Consider the following 17,248-nt stretch of genomic DNA (forward strand, 5'->3'; position numbering starts at 1 on the left):
GCTGGCCTGGAAGCAGGCACTCTGGGTGGGAAAGCGTTTGCCCCCAGCGGCCCTGCCCATCCTCGGGGGTGGAAGGTCGGGAGGGGCAGTCGACAGTGCTGGGCGGGGAGGGTGCTGAGAAGCCGGGATCCAACGAACAGCTGGGACGACTTTCTTATTATCTGCCCCAAAGCTGCAGAATGTCACCTCCTGTCCACCTAACTCCTGAATAAGCCGCGGTGTCTCCAGTGATAAACTGTTGTCAAGACAAACGCCGACTGAGTTTCTTACAGCCGGTGGCCTCCATTCGGTGCCTCATCGGCCTCTCCGGGCCCCACCCTGCACAGCTGACACTCCTTCAGGAAGTGACAGGTCACGTACCAACTGTCTTCCGGGGACCACGCTGACTGCACCATCAGTACGACATGATTGCGGTTAAGAATGTGGATGGGTGCTTTAAGGAAAAATAATTTTTTTTCAAGAAAGTGAAAATAGATGAACTGATTGCCCTCGGTAATTGCATCTTCCCACAGATCTCTCTTTATTATTGTTTGGTTGAACAAAAACACACATTTTAACTGCTAAACTGCACTGACTACAGAGTCTTAAGGACCCGATTACAAGGCAGCTGCACTGGGAGACGTGGTTAGGTTGTCCCGTGACTGCAGACGGCTTTCCCCGCGGCCTCGGGAAACGCACTCACTGGGGAAAGGCTTTGAGGATGGCGTTCACCTCCTCGGCCACGGCCGTCAGCGCGAACTCGAACTGCTCCTGGAGGGACAGAGGAAGGAGATGTGAACGGGGTCCCTTCTCCGCCAGCCCTGGGCTCCCGTGTGTTTCTCTGCAGAGAGAAACTGTTCAGGAGAAAAAGGGAAGGTCACAGATTTCCGTGGAAAGGAGACCAGGGCACTGGTTTGCAGGATGAGACCCAGCGCGGACGAGCCACACTTCTCGTGTGGGAGAGCCTCATTTCTTATGGCTGCTAGAAGCTGCCAGTAGACACACAAGCAGGACAACGGCTGCCTGAGGCTCCACGCGCCCCGCCAGGCTCCTTCTGACGGCAGCACCCAACGCACGGACCCCCCGATGGGTGGGGTTGGATGCAGCTGCCGGTCCTTCCTAGACTCGCCACGAAAACGGTCACAGTCGCGACCCCTTGGGGTTCCCTGGCCTCAGGATGTAACGGGTGGTGCTTTCGCTGCTCTGGAAATCCACCCATCACCCAGCTCAACCCGGCTCCGCTCCGTTTGCCAGGAACCCTCACGTCACCCTCAACCGTCCCAACTTAAGACATGCGCGCATACGCGCTCACAGACGCCAGCGCACCACGGACGGGACATGCCTCTCGTGCAGCTGAAACCTGCCAGGACTGTTGGGTAGAAACGAGGGGCGAGTCCAGGGTGTTGGGACCATCCGCTCCTCCAGAGACCAGGGCTCGGCAGACAGCGGATGAGCCCACCTCTCCTGCTGGGCTTCCCGGGCTCCCGGGTCCACCACCTGCTCCCAAACTCTGCATGAAACACTCTAAAGTAGTGCTATCAAGCACTTCCCACTACACCAAAGAAGTCACAAAAATAATAAACTATGCAAATGATCACCTAGCTGAGGATTCTGGGTGAAGGAAAGCCCTATTGATGGCTTAAATACTTGAAAATTCAAGTCATAAATAGACTTGAGTCCAAAGCCCAAAAGAATGATTAATTTCCACTTTGAATGGCCAGTATGTAATAGAAACATAGAAAATAGCTCCAATTAAAACAGCAGACAAAAAAGCAGACTCACGTATACAGAGAACAAACCTGTGGATACCGGTGGGAGGGGAGGGGTGACACAAGGGTGGGGGAGCGACAGCTGCATCTACTGGGTGTAAGACAGGCTCAAGGATGGACCACACAACACAGGGAATAAAGCCAGCTCTCTGTCACAACTGTAGGTGGAAAGTAACCTTGAAAATTGTATAACAATTAAAAAATTGATAGTAAATAAATAAACTAGCTAAAAAAATAAAACAGCAGAGAGTCAACCTAATTTAACACTCACTTTGGGACAAAGGCCAGTTTCTCACCAGTGTTCCCCTGAACTGACACTGAAGGGATGATCTGCCGGGTTCTAACTCGGAGCCTCTGCTGGCGGCCACGAGCCTCCCGTGGACACGGTGGATCCGCCTGCGGAAGAGCCTCCCGGCCCGTGTGCAGGGACCCCCTCGGGGCTGGTGCAGCAGGAGCCGCGCCCATGTGGGCCCAGCACAGCCCAGCACCGCGTTCCCGCATGGACGGGCCGTCTCCTCCCCTCGAGGCCGACGAGCCCTGGGGAAGCCGCCCCGTGCGGCCGTCTCTTGAGCTAGCGGTCGGCCCAGCGGGGTGTGTCACGTGCAGGACTTGGTCCAAGACGCGGAGCAGCCCCGTCGGATGCCTCCTCCCAAACGATGGCTTGCTGACGGGCAGACCAAGGTCTCGTGATGACTCAAAAATGTGAAAAGATGAAGGGGGCTCTTCGGGATTCTCACTGTACATTTCACATGTGTGTTCATATGGGAATCCACCCTAGAGCTTATCTTCAGAGGGAGAGATGGACAAGCAAGAGATAAGCACGGTGGCCTTGCTTATACAGCAAGACACCGGAAAACACCCAATGCCAAAGAGAAGTAAATTATGTTATAGAAAAGTGTCTAATAAGAAAGCCGACAGTTCTGCTACCACGTGAAGTGACAAAGGCGGAGGCAGACCTGCCCCTGTGTCTTGACTGTGATCATTTAAACACTCTCCGTTCACAGGACCACACAGAGGACCAGGCTGTGGGACGAAGCAGGTGCAGTTTAAGCCGCTGCTGGGGTGACCGTGTGGCGGAGGGGATGGAGGTCCACGGGCTCCACGCGATGGTCCCCGCTAAGCTGCCGAGAGGACTCTGACGGCAAAGCCTGGAAGGCTGGGCCCTCGGGGCTGGACCGCGGTGAGAGGGGCTGTCAGCGCCGGGCCCGTCATCCTGGAAGGCTCTGGCGCCAGCTGCCCCCCCAGCTGCTCCCCCGACATGGGTGGGGACCGTGTGTGGCCCACATTTTGAGCAGCATCGCCTTAGCTGAGATGCCTGGGTGGGGATGCCAGAAATCGGGAAGAACCCAGCGTTTGAAGTCCTTTTAAGATAGACATTTATTTTAAGAAAACCATTCACATAACAGGCAGAAGCTGCACTTAAGGAATAAAATTCAATAAATGACAAGATGACCATTTTGGCCTAGACTCAAGCTTAGGACAAGAGCCATCTGAGCAGGGAGGACTCGGAACATCCTGGCTGTAAAACATCTGAGCTGACCGGGTTTGCAAGGATAGGAAATCAGAAAGAGGGCTGGGATACTCTAAACAGGAAGATGTGCTGAACACAGGAGACCCGCGGGACACGGTCCGCTCTCTCTCCCGGGGTCCCTGCCCCTCTGCGTGAGGAGCGGCCGAGGCAGGACATCCGAGCCCCGCGTCCACACAGGACGGGGCAGTGTGGCCCTCAAAGGGGTCAGGACGGAATGCCCTCTCCCAGCTCCACCCCTGATCTCAGACACCAGAGACAGAGATGGGGCGCAGGGCCCGTGTGCCGTGTGCACGTGTGTACGTGCGTGTGCACGGGGAGGGTGGGAGACAGAGAGACAGAAGTACAGAGAGGGACGAAGAGACAGAGAAAGAGACAGAGAGACAGAGACAGAGACAGAGGGAGAGACAGACAGACAGACAGACAGAGACCGGGAGGCATAAACACGCCTCCAGGAAGAAGGCGAGTCAGGGTGTCAGGGGCGGACCCAAGCAGCGGGACACACAGGGGTGAAGTCAAAGTGCAGAAAGGGGACAGGTGGGGGGGGCAGTGCACGGAGACCACGTGGACGCACCTGTGTGTATCCCAAGGGGGCAAACGTGACATCATTACTTGGAGGTGACTGAACACACAAGTCGAATGGCTTTTATTTCTAAGTGACAACTGTAAGAGGAAATTTTATGATGGAAAAGCAAGTGTCAAGGCCTTGATTAAAAGGGCACCTTTCTTTCAGGAGATGCGTTGACGGGGAAGGAAGGAGCCTGTTTACAAGCCGCACGCGGGGGACAGCGTTACGCATCTCTGAAGTGTGTTATTTTAATTGCAGCCCCCGATTTCACCTCTCTTCCTGAAAACGAGCGTTTTGCTGGGCCTGTTATGAGCGTACAGTGACGGGGTCGTGTGGACAATGTCACGCACCCACGTGACGCCTCTCCCTGGATGTCCTCTTGGTTCTCGCCCTTGTGCTACCTCCACCCCCCAGGGCTGGGTCCGTCCTCTGAGTGTCCGATGGGGCGCAGCCGTCCACCAGGCATCCGTGGTTGGTTTGACCGAGAGCTTGCTTCCGGGTGGAAACAAACACAGCGCTCTGTGACTTTTTACAGCCGAATGGAGTTCTGTGCCCGGCTAGGCGTCAGGGCTCCGCGGCTGCCCCAGGCCCCAGCCTCAACGAGCTCAGAGCTTATTAACTGCTCTGACTGTATTCAGCTCAAATGATGCGATTTGACTAAATGGGTTCAAATGAACAGACTGTGGACCTTCTCGTGGCTCGTGGGAAACAGCATTCAGATTTACGGCACTGTCTTGTCCGAGGAAATGTCCTACCTTTTTGCTAAATTGAACTTTAGGGAAAGCTCAGTTTCATGGAGTGATGCTGGGCAGAGAAGCCATCGGTGAAGGAACGGGGGCGCCTGTGTGTTTACTGTGCTTCATCCCTGAGATTCCAGGAGCTGAATTTCTGTACACGCTGCACGGCAGCCTCAGAGAGCTCACACGCACCCCAGGAAAAGGGCGGGTGTCCGGGGCAGTCCACCCACACAGGAGGTCACAGCTTGCCCAGCCTCTGCCGTCTGGGAGCACCAGGATGTTGGGGCAAAATCCTCTGGCCACTAGTGTCCCTTTGTCACTTAAAGACATCAGGATGTTAGTGACTATAAGGTACGTGATGCCAACGCAGGGCAGTGCCCCTTCTTCCAGGCAGGGCTGGGAATCCACCCCTTTGGGCTCGTTCTGGCCAATGGGCTGCAGACCACAGAGGGCTGAATGGGGTTTGTAATGTATTAGGAATTTTTTTTTTTGTTTTGCAGAGAATATCCGTCTTCTCAATAACTTTGCCTAGATCCATCCCAGAGTCTGTGTGTTTTGAGGATCCTTGTACCCTTGGGGGGTGGACGGGCCTGCCTGGGAGGGGCCCAGCTGCAAGGAGGGAAGAGACGGGTTTGAATTTAGGGTCCTGAGCATTATCCACACAGCAGTCAACGGTGTGACATGGAAGGCAGATTTGACCAGAGATCGAATCGGCTCTTCATTCCTGGTTGTAAGTCGCCCCTGCTGCCCCAGCCCCGGTTCTGGGACGTGTGAAGTTGTGCAGCTGCCGGTGGCCACGTAGGGCCCAGACCATCCAGGACAGTGAACCAACCCCGCATTTCTGGATGACCAGACCACAACCCCCAGCACGGTCAGTCCCACGGGCACTAAACCCGTGGGCTACGGGGCACTGGGATGGCATCGCGTGGGGATAAAGCTGAACCACAAACAAACAGGTGTGAGCAGGGTCCAGTTCTCCCCGGGACACCACCACTGCCAACGGAGAAAGAGTAACCAGCGGGGAACGCTGGCAGCCGCACCCTGAGCCCAGGGGCCGAGCTCACCTCTCCAGCGAGGACACACACCTTCTTGTGGTACACTCCTCTCAAGACGCACACCCGGACCCCATCACGGGAGCACCAGACACACCCCAGCCAGAGACAGTCCACAGAAGCACAACCAGACCTGGCTGGTCCTCAAGGCCACGACGCTGTCCACCAGAGGAGGTGAGGGGGACGTGACCGGTGAGCGCACCGTGTGGCTGCTCCCGGGAGGGACCCTGCTCCAGAGAAAGGTCCGTACGTGAGTTGGTGGCGTCGAGTCAGGGCCAGCTTCCTGGCCTCGCTCGGTCCCTGTGGTTACGAAGCGCAACAGGGGGAAGCCGGTGAAGGGCACACGGGAATTACTTGTGTTTTTTCTGCAAGTTTTTGCAGGTCTGAAATAATTTCAGATTTCAAAAAATCTAAGAAAACATAAAGTGTGCAGTGGCTTTCACATAAGATTCCACATCAGGGTCTGGTGACAATGCCGCACGTTCTAGGGCCCGAAATAAAGCAGAGGGTCAGACGGGCTGTCAGTGCTGGTGTCATCAAGCCGCTCCCCCCCGCCCCACCCCAGATGCGGGAAAAGAGCAGGGCAGCTGTGATCGCCAGCTGGACAGGGCAGGGCTGGGCAGAGATCCTGACCACGGGGTGTTTCCTCTGGGCCTACTTATAAGAGGTTTCTGATTCTACGAGAGAATTCAGTTGGTTTTGCCTCAGTGCTTGCGGCTTTGACGACGCAGAACCAGCCAAAGGGCCTTGAAATGATCTTCAAGGTCAAAGTGTGCTCGCTGGACTTTACCAGGCTCTTGGCTTCTTCCTCCTCAACGGAATGGGTGGCATTTAGACTGTTCTCTCTCCCCTCGGGCTCAGACACTGCACTGTCCTGCTTGATTTCTCATAGTGACAGCAAGGGAGGGAGGGCGTAGGAGCTGCTTGTCCTTTGTGGGGGACAGTAAGACCCCGAGGCAGGATGACTGGGGTCCCAGAATTGTCACCACCAGGCACCAAAGCACAACCCAGCTTGATTTCACAGGAGAGCTTATGATAACTTAAAGTCTCCTCAAGTATAAAGCAGTGATTTTGCAAGGGCGTCTTCATGATTTTTGGCCTTTGGTGGAGGCGTTAATGGCATTGGAGTGTCGGGACTACACTGAGAAGAAGATTCTGTATTTTATGGCTGCAGGATGTGTGGGAGTGTTTGTGGTTGGACACCGATATTTCTGGAATGCTGAGAGAATGGGTCATCACAGTGACCTGTTTCTAGCTCTGGTTAACCCAAGGCCAACCAGGAATCTTTTGTCTTTGCTCCTTTTGCTGCAAACTTGGCCTTTTTAATAAGTATGCACATGAGCTACTCAGGGTGCTCAGGGACCCAGCAGCAACTGGGGTCATTCTGGTGACCACTGTCCTGATGACCGCACGGCAGAGCTGCAGCTGTGGGAGCTGGAAATACGGGAGGTGGGCAGAATGTTGCATGAACACAGAACATTCCATGCAGGGGTGCCGGCGTTTATCACTGACCTCTGACTGTAAGACTGCAATGTTCCCCCTCCCTCCCCAAATCTGGCGCACGGAGAGTTCCCAGGGCCTGAGGTCTGACTGCATCTGCTTAGGCTGAAATGTCGGGCTGCTGCGGGAGCTGCCCTCGACCCTGCAGGGAGGGGCTGCCCGCATCCTGCCCCGTGCAGCCCTGGCCTGGGAGGAGGCCAGCCGGCCTGACCCTCGCTCCTCTCGAGAAAACCTCCACACAAAGACCCACCCCCGCAAAGCCCTGGCAGCCCCGAGGACTGGCCGACAGTACCTTTGTCTGAACCATGCGTGGCCTCTGGTCCCTCAAGTGCTCCAGCGTCGCGGCAATGTCGATCTCTTTAGCGCCTGCAACAAACACAAGTTGGGCTGAGTTCAGGCACAAGACAATCCGTGCTCTGCGTCCCTCACCTGCTGCTGGGGCCCCTCAGGGCTCAGCGGCCAAATGACAATGACAGTCATCCCTCAGCTGCCCAGCTGGCAGGCAATTTCAGGGTTCACACAAGAAAACAGGGCAAGGCAGCTTTCATTAGCACTGATTCAAGAAGGTTGGGCTGAAAAATGTTATCAGATGCTTATATACATACATACCCACAGCAAGCTGTCGCCAGGAGGGACTAAGGCTTTCTTGAATTTTTTTTTTTTGTGGCATTTTAAGACTTTTATATTTTTTGGCTGTGCTGCATGGCTTGCGGGATCTCAGTTCCCCGACCAGGGATTGAACCCGGGCCACAGCTGTGAAAGCCCGGAATCCTAACCACTAGGCCACCAGGCCACAAGGGAATGCCCAAGAATTTTTTTTTAAGATATTTTTGATGTGCACCATTTTTAAAGTCTTTATTGAATTTGTTACAACATTGCTTCCATTTTATATTTCGGTTTTTTGGCTGCGAGGCATGTGGGATCTTAATTCCCTGACCAGGGATCAAACCCGCACCTCCTGCATTGGAAGGCGAAGTCTTAACCACTGGACCACCAGGGAAATCCCCCAACAATGTTTTAAGTCATAGGAAGTAGCATATAAACTTTAATTTCTATTGCACAGGATTTTTATTCAGAGAAATGAAAAATTAGACTAACTAATCTTATACATCTAAATATTGGCTTCTAAAGGCAGAGTTCCCTGCCTGTTAGAAGTGAGTGTTCCAAACGTTAAGAAAAGGTCAGGACGCCCCACGTGCTCACGGCTTAGTCGTGTGGCCTAGATCCCCTCCTACAGACGCACCCACCTGACACCAGGTGACTTGGGTGCCACAGAAATAATACTATTTGAGTTTAAAAATGTAACCTTATGAATTCTGCATATATTCTTGTTTTTCCATCTTGCTAGGTCCTTTGGTAGTTGGACAACGAACAAGACCAGGTCCCAAGCTCGCGAGCTTCTTACAGTTCAGAGGGGAGCATCTCACGTCTGCCGTGCAATCCTGTCAAATGCTGGGGGCTTGGGTGGGGCGCACCTCTGAAGTCCGCCGGGACCCCCCCCCACCAGCCCCCAGTAGGTGCATGTCACGCGCAGCATTTTGTCTCACGGCGCCAGAACTGACACCACTCCCTGTTCAGGGGAAGTTGAGGCTCGTCCCCGTCACGCAGAGCAGGTAGCTGTGCTCATCGGACCCAGATGTGGAAGCGAGACCGGGCTGGTGGCTACCAGGACGGCTCTGGTCTCCCACTCCCACCACACCTGCGTGTGCACAGCTCTGCCCCTGGCCGGGAGCTGGAAGGCGGCCTGACAACGTCCAAGGCCGAGGCAGCCTTAGTGCCCTGGGAGGAGGCCTGAGGCCCACGTGGGTGACAGCTGAGTTGCCAGCGCCTTTTTCCGAGTGGCAGGGAGATGCCGCTGGGGACACGGATGAGGGTGGGAGAGAAGGTGGGGGGACCGCACACTGTCTCAGGGAGAGGGTGCCTGAAGTGGGAGGGGCTGGCGGCTGGAGGGAAGGTGGGGACGGCTGGGAGGAAACACATTCCAACCAGGTGCTGTGCTCACATCAGGGAAAGTGCCACGAGTATTGGGAATCCGGCAGTAAGTCGCTGAGACCGGGAGGCCAGGATCCAGGCTCACCCCCCTCGGCCAGCACGGTGGCCAGTCCGAGTGCCTTGAGGTGTGGGGACAGTGTGGCATGAGCTCATCACATCTAAGCTGGCCGTCCTTCCAGACAATGAACGCCATCCGCCGGGTATGGGAACACCCCAAGCCCCCCTGACTCTTGAATCATCTTTCTAGAAAGTCTTTCTTTCTGGGGGATCCGCCGAGAAACTCGTCCAGGCGGAAGACAGGGTCTCCTTCTGTTTGCCTGAAGGCTCCTCTGAAGGTGTCAGAAGTTTTTGAAAGCTGACAAGGTCACAAGATGTACAGTCTTGTTTTGGGGGGAACCTGTGAGTCCAGAACAGCCTGAAACAGTGGGTGAAAGAGGAGCTATGGGGGGTGGGGGTCCCCCAGCCACGTGTGCAGTGGCCCCCCGAGTGGCCCCTGTGCCAGGAACCTGCTTCCTCATCTCCCCAAAGGAACACAGAAATGGGCTTCTTCAAACCACAGATTTGCCTTAAGAAACTGAAGTCCTACGTGGAGAGCGAGCAAGGGAGGGGGGAGTCCCACCCCTGAGACCTGAGTTCTCATCCCCCCAGAAACACCCAGCTGCCTGGTCAGGGTGGCCCCTCTGGACGCAGCACGGAGCTGTTGCTGCAGTTTAATTCCAAGTGTGAAGAGGCCCGACTGTGGGCAGAACACAGAAAACTCCACCTGGGCGCATCCAGGGTGGGCGTGAAGCTCCAGCGGGAGCCAGGCACCGAGGGGCCTCGTGGGGACCCGCGAGCCAGTGCGTGGTGACCGCGCGATGCACAGAACGTATTAGATGCTCAGTGAACGTGACCCCGCAGATTCTGTGAGCAGAGCCTTCTGGGAGAAGTGCTGTCTCTGGGCAGCTCTGTCCTCCCGGTCCGTGGAAGCCAGGAGAACGAGGTGTGGAGTGGAGTCTGATGCGTCAGCTCAGAGACGATCCTAGTCCTTTAGACACAAAATCCTGAGGGGTCCAGACTTAACCCCCCACTTTTTAAGGTTGCTCAGGGCAGCGTCTTTAGTTCTTGAAACTGGTTTGAAAGACTCTTTCAACTGCCCTTTTCTTCCGAAGGGCTAGTCTGAGCAAGAGAACCGGCGTGAAGTCCCGAACACCCCGTCCCTCCTCTGTCACCCTGGAGCGACTCTGCAGGGCTCTGCCTGGGGCCACGTGCAGGCCCCCTCCGAAGGCAGCTCCGTGGGGAGACTGTAGGGCCACCGGGCGACGCTCTGTTCAGGTGCTACGGACGAAACCTCTCTCTTCACTGCACTCTCCTTCGGACGACTGCTGACAGAGGAAGTGAGAAAGAGGAAGGAGAAAGCCTACTTAGGTTTTCCCTAGACAGGGTCTGGAGAACGCGGAACGCCCAGGGACCACGTCTCAGATCACGCTTAGCCTGAAGCCAAGACTCAACAGTGGAGGGAATCAAATTAAAGCTTACGAAATGCACAGCGCTGAAAATAGAGAAGTCATGGATTTATCAGGTAGAATCAGTGGTCCGATGTGGATGGCTGCTGTCTTCCTGCGCATTAGGATTGAGGAGAGTTAGTTATCTGAAGTGTGTGTAGAGAGAGAAGTTTTAATAGAACGCACACGCAGGATCTTTTATGAGGGGCGGGGAGGCACGGCCCTGCATCCTGTTCAATGACCCCGAGCATCCTGGTGACCCTGAGCTGCATGAGACACACAGTCTGCGTTTATGAACCAGAGCCTCGGGGCTGGAGGGAGGGGTGTGTGTCCTTCATCACCTTATAAAAGGCTTTACTGACGGTAAAAGGATTTATTTAAATCCCCCAAATAGCTAGGAAGCTCCCTCTAGTGCTTTTTAAATGGAATGCTCTCTACAAATCCCATTTTGCTGATCACATGTCAAGGTCCAGGCGAACAGACACATGAGGTGCGGTGCTCAGGTCGAAAAGCATGTGAATAGTTGAGGAATTAATTATAACAGATGCAAATAAAACCCAGACAGAAGACGGGGTGTGATTTCAGGGAGAGGTTTCTGGCATGTTCTATTTGAGAAGCATCACCGCTATTTGGATACGAGAGGAATGTATGTGCTTATTTAAGTCATCCTGTGGTCGGTTTAAGCTGGTGATTCCATGAATGTACAACATAGGCAGAGGCAGCCGGTGCCTTTGGGCCCAGCACCGCACAGGGCGATTGTGAGTCAGTCTGACCCATCTTTCCCGGCACCAGTGACCCAGCAGGTGCACTGCAGACTCGAGGCCGGAGTGGCCGGCAGGGTCCTGAGAGACACTGGCCCGGCGCCACCCCGAGCACTGACCAACACACACGAAGGGCTGCCGCTGTGGCTTCCCAGTGTGCTCGGGGGGACCACTGGCTCCAAAGTTCACATTATCTGTTAAATACATTTTTAAGACAACAGGGGTTTTTAAGCTTTAGATAAAAAAAGTATTTGCCATCAAACAAGAAACATTAAAAGAACGTTAGTATGAGCAATATTAAAACAGTTTTTTAGGACGCGAGAGTCAATTCAAAGTGAAAGAAAGCCTGGCAAATGGGCCACTGGTGCGTCCTACGAGGCTTGCCCTGACTTCCCCTGGTGACTGCTGGCTAGTGGACAGGGCGCAGGGCTCTCGGATTTTGGCGGCGCGGCCGCGGCTCATGGTCGAGAAGCGCCCTTGTCTCTCCCCGTCCTCTGCGTCCACAGCGTCCTCAGCATCATCACGTAATAAACAGAAATACATTTGGTTGCAGAAGGTTTTGCAAACTGCAGGGATGCAATGTATCCTTTTTTCTTGTAAAAAAAAGCCATCATGCGTCAAGTGCACAAGAGAGAAAGGCCTTTATTTTGCAGGAGGAAACTGTCTCAATTCCTCCCTCTGGGAGAACTGAGGAAAGCTCTGCTAAACACACCTAAAGGATCGAAGGAAGAGCGGTGACGGTCGTGAGGCCGCAAGGAGCAGTGGGGGGCAATGCCTGTGCTCCCGGACGAGGGCAGCGGTGTCTGAGCGCCGAGCTGGGTCCTGAGAGTCTCTGGTCTTCGGCTGAGCTCCGTCTGGGAAGGAAGGGCTGAGCAGTGATGGGCGGGGATGGCGCGAGGCCTCAGCCCTGCAGTTGGAGGGCTGGATGTCACAGCTGGGGCTCCTCTGGGTCAGCAGCATGACCGAGCCTTGACCCCAGACGCCGGGAGTCAGGGGGCACCACAGCCGGAGGGCAGCCCTCCTCCCGCCTCTGGGTGCCTCTGGGTGCAGGTGCCGCCTCCAGACCCTGGCCTCCCACTGTGCACACACGTGGGCACGTTCCCACACACTCCCGCACGGTGCACACGCACACACGCGCACGCACACAGGCACACGCACACACTCTGTCCTGGGTCTTCCGTGCCGAGCAGTTTCTACTTCATGTTTCTGGATGCTCTGAATCAACTGAAGATTTATCAAAATTAAAAAGGAAGGGGCTTCCCTGGTGGCGCAGTGGTTGAGAGTCCACCTGCCGATGCAGGGGACACGGGTTCGTGCCCCGGTCCAGGAAGATCCCACATGCCGCGGAGTGGCTGGGCCCGTGAGCCATGGCCACTGAGCCTGCGCGTCCGGAGCCTGTGCTCCACAACGGGAGAGGCCAAAACAGTGAGAGGCCCGCGTACCGCAAAAAAAAAAAAGGAAGACTTTTTTGCTGGCTTTCTAGATTAATGATCATCTCCCTTTCATGAGGCTTCACTGGGATCAAAGGAGACAAATTGGCATCATATTCACTTGAAAATCAAGTATCTCAGAACCCAAACAAACTAGGTATTTTTCATGTTTTTAAAAACAAATTCGAAATCATTTGTCAGGAGAAGCTAGGATGCCTCCAAATCTTTATAAAAAAATACAAGTAAACAAAAGCAGGCCTGGGTGTATCGCCTGCAAAGTTGCCGCCACTTCCGCTCCAGGAGGTGATGGAACCGTGTGACGCATCCTGCGATGCTCAGCGATGCTCAGCGAGCCAGAGTGTCTGTGACGCTGCGCAGGTGCCGGCGGCGTCGACACCGAGAACGCGGCACCCAAGTGCACGCGAGTGCGCAGTGGTTAAAAAAGAGGGCGACCGTTAAACGTGTAAAGAAGAGATGGACGTGACGGCCACGAGCAGCCTGAGAGGCCTCCACGAGCACGCCGTTCAGATCACCACCCGCCCCGGGAAGGCAGGCGTCGCGGACACAGCGCGTGCATGGGAAGCTGACGGCAGGGACCTCGCTGCCTCCCGGTTCCACCCATGTGACAAGGAACCATGCAGGACGCACAAGCCCCAGGACACACTCAGGTCCTCAGTGGACGGGTCAGAGTTACGAAGGGGACGGGGGCGGGTCATCCAGGTGACGTCTGTGGCTGCAGGGAGCCCACCGAGCCCTTAACGACACGCCAGTCTCAGGGGAGCAGGGGGGCCTCTGAGGCGGCCCTCCCGTGCCACCCAGGATCTTGCACTTGGGGCCACGGACACACTCCTGAGTCCCCATATGATCAGAGCACAGGGGCAGGAGGGTGGGCGGCCGGGCCTCGTGGGACAGATGGCCTCCCCGAGGGGCTGGGCCCTTGTTACCCTTGAACCGAGGGGCAAGTGCTCCCGGGGAGCTGGCCTCTCAGCCACTCACAAAACCCCCATCGAAGGCTCTCCGGGCCCCTCCTCCCACCTCGGCCCCCGAGTCTATGTCTGGTTCAGAAGCTGAGGGTGTGGCCGGCCCCGTGGCCTGGCCGGGGACGAGGCTACTTAGTTACTCAGCTGATAGCAGCACGGGGACCACGTTCCTTGGATTCCTCACACCGTCTCCGCCCATGAAAGGAGAGGCAGGGTCCGGGGAGGCCTCATCGGGCACCGCGAGGTCTTAAGGACAACACAGACGGTTGGCCCTTGTCACAGACGTTCTAACACAAGTTCACGCAACTGTGGCAGGATTTTTCGGGAGGGTCACTAATGCAAAGTGACAGAGGCGTGGTCCTCAACACCCCTGCCCACCCGCAGAGCGCGGCCACTCAGCCGGAGCACAGGCCTCAGGCTCCTACTTCACAGTGTTTGAGCCGTCACTGCCCCGCGACCAGGGTTGCTGTGCTCGGGGACTTCCTGCCACCAGGGAGGGACGAGGGGTCTTCGGCAGGACAGGGGACGGACCCTCACTGTCTGGGGAGGAGCCGTGAGCTGCTGCTGAGAGGGGCCGCAGCGGCTTTGCTGGGCCTCCGGGGTCTCCGGGGCAGGGAGACTCTGGGGCGGTGGGCAGCCAGCGATGCTGAAGGACTCTTGTGGCCCCTAAGCTGCGGCGACCCTGCCAAACACGGCCAGCCAGGCCCACCAGGGGCCAGCAGGATGGACGGTGGTGATGCTCACGGGGACAGGGTGGGGGGCCAGTCTGGGTTTGGGGACCAGAGAGAGGAAAACCTGGGTGACAAAGCTAGCTGTCGCTCATCCGGGCAAAGTGCGCATGGGAGGGCCAGCCCTGGACCGGCGTCGGGTGGGGTCCAGCCAGGTCTCCCGGCTTCTCATCGGCCACGTGGGACTGTGTCCACAGGTGACTCAGGATGGGGGAGAAGCCATGTGAGCAGATCTGACCCACGAGATGCAGGGGGTTCCACACCGGCCAGGAGTGCCCCTTGTGGTGCCGAAGTCCACGGGGCCCCTGTCCGCCCATCGGCGGGTCAGAGAGAGCACAGAACTGTCAGCTTTACCTGCCCAGGGATGATCCACAGGACAGAGACCATTTAGGAAGCGAAGTGTAGGATTACGGGCTGCAATGTGGTTCACAAGAGGACCCGGATAAGATGGGCTCAGGATGTTTTCCAGGAACAACTGGCCCCATTTTCTCTCGCTTCTCGCCTGTTAGTCCCTTGTCTATCGTGTCACCTGGGCCTGGGTCACACCCCCAGTGATACTGCTCCCAGGACCCCTGTCCCCACCCCACAAGTCTCAGCTCCAACTGGCCAGATGAACAGAGAAGGGAATATCCACCTGTCACCTCATGGGACACAATTTCTCCAACTAAAGGAAAGCCCTCCCCACCCCACCCTGTTCTGGACACTTTTTTCAGCCTGAAACCTGCATGAGCAGGTGACAAGTCATCACCACCTGGAAGCCATGCTGAAGGCAGACTGGTCTGTAGAATTCATTTTCTGCTGGGTCTTCGGGTTTTCATGCTTCAGCCAGACATAAAAACAAGATGTTTCCCCCTCGACGTGCCCTGTTCTTTGCAGCCTGCTTCTCCCAGTCAGTCTTGTCTGTAGAAGCGCCGTCCACGTGCACGGCCGTGGCCAGGGGCGAGCTCGGCCCTCTGTGCAGACCCCTGTGCACATAGACCCCTGGGGTCCTGCCTGCTCCAGCCCTTGAATCCAGCGGCACCAAGTCGATCCTGCCGGGATCCGCTGTACGTTCTCCTTCCCCAGCGGCTCCAGATGGATGCAAGTCAGCGAGCCTGTGGTTCCAGGTCCCCGTGGTCTGACCTCTGTCTCCCCTCCCTGGTGGAGTTTCTGCTGTGGCCCTAACAGACCCAGCCACCTGCTCCGCCCATCCCCGGACCGCCTGGCCGTGCCTCCTCAGTGCTGCCCCCTAACCTCTTGGGCTCTGTCATTTGCAGAAAGACCAGGGCTCCGCATCAGCCTGGCCAGCTGGATGCCTTCTGGCAGGTCACCAAACCTCTGGGGATCAGCTTCCTCAGTTTGCAACCAAGTGTCAGAATAAGTGAGCCCTCAGGGCCCCTTGGGGCTGTGAGGAACGGGCTACAGATGCGTACGGGGCTCTGTGACAGGCGTGGGGTGAAGTGCCCCCCGCCACTGTCCCTGCATCCTGGGGCCTCGACGGTGCTCACTGCCCCAAGTCACAAGCTGCAGCCACCACCTGCTTCTCCCCGTGGAGTGTAAAGCCCGGGAGAACAGATCGTTTCCCTTGTTCACCATGTATTCTGGGTGCTCAGTAAGTACTAGGTTGGAACGGCACTTCTGTGGTTCAGCCCATATTTGCCAAAAGGAGGAACGATACCGCGATGGCGGCCAAGGGGGACAGCAGGGCCCATGAGTGGGGAAGGGACTGTGGGGCACGTCCCCCACAGACCAGGGCCGGGTCCTGGCTTCTGTAGGAAGGAGCCGGCGTGGCCCAGAGAGAGGGGCTGCGAACACGTGGGGCCTCCTGAGATCTTTCTCTTTAACATCCGGGCACACGAGCGAGGGGGGAGGCCAGTCCAAGGCCACAGAGGAAGGGACGGTGGGGGCAGGGGCGAGAGACAGAAGAGACGGAGGACCGGACACACGTGGACGGCCACCTTCAGCTTTGCTCCCTGGAGCACAGCCACCCAACGGGACTTCCTGCTACAAGCGTGTTTTCTGTCTGCACCGCCTGTTTGGCAGCCACCGGGCACCTGTGTTATTGGGGCGCCTGGCATGTGGTCAGCGCTTCAATCTTATCATGTAAGTTGCCACACGTGGCTAGTGGCTAATGCCCTGAACAGTGCAGCTCTGGGGGAGTGCTGGGTTTTAAAAGTTCAATGAGCCATGAAGTGTTACTTCTCCCAGAATGGGAGAAAATATTTGCAAATCACACATTTGATAAGGGTTTAATATTCACAATATATAAAGAACCCCTACACCTCAAAAACAAAAAACCACACAGCCCAATTAAAAAATGGGCAAAGAACTTGAATAGACACTTCTCCAAAGAAAATGTCCAAATGGTCGACACACACATGAAAAGATGCTCAACATCTCTAGTCCTTAGGAAAATGCAAAGCAAAACCACAGCGAGATGCTGCTTCACAGCCATGAGGATGGCTACTATCAAAACCCCAGAAAATGACACATGTCGAAGGGGGTGTGGAGAACTAGAGCCCTTCCTTATGCACTGTTGGTGGGAATGGAAAATGGTGCAGCTGCCGTGGAAAACAGTATGGAGGGTCCTCAAGAAATTAGAAATAAAACTACCATACGAGCCAGCAATTCCACACTGGGTGTATAACCCAAAAGAATCGAAAGCAGAAGCTCAAAGAGATGTTTGCACACCCACGATCATAGTAGCATTAATTCAATAGCTGAAAGGTGGAAGCAACCCGAGTGTCTATAGATGGATGAC

The 17,248-nt window shown here is 55.8% G+C and overlaps 1 protein-coding gene across 1 annotated transcript in view; it reads right to left on the bottom strand.

Moving 5' to 3' along the window:
- Positions 1 to 414: 414 nt before the first annotated feature.
- PTPRN2 (protein tyrosine phosphatase receptor type N2) overlaps positions 415 to 17,248 on the bottom strand; it is a 686,072-nt gene continuing 669,238 nt past the window's right edge. The window contains 3 exon segments of the mRNA XM_060107962.1: positions 415 to 433; positions 683 to 750; positions 7,426 to 7,499. Of these exon segments, the coding sequence (XP_059963945.1) occupies positions 415 to 433; positions 683 to 750; positions 7,426 to 7,499 (161 nt within the window).

Source organism: Mesoplodon densirostris, chromosome 9 (assembly GCF_025265405.1).
Source record: "Mesoplodon densirostris isolate mMesDen1 chromosome 9, mMesDen1 primary haplotype, whole genome shotgun sequence".
NCBI lineage: Eukaryota > Metazoa > Chordata > Mammalia > Artiodactyla > Ziphiidae > Mesoplodon > Mesoplodon densirostris.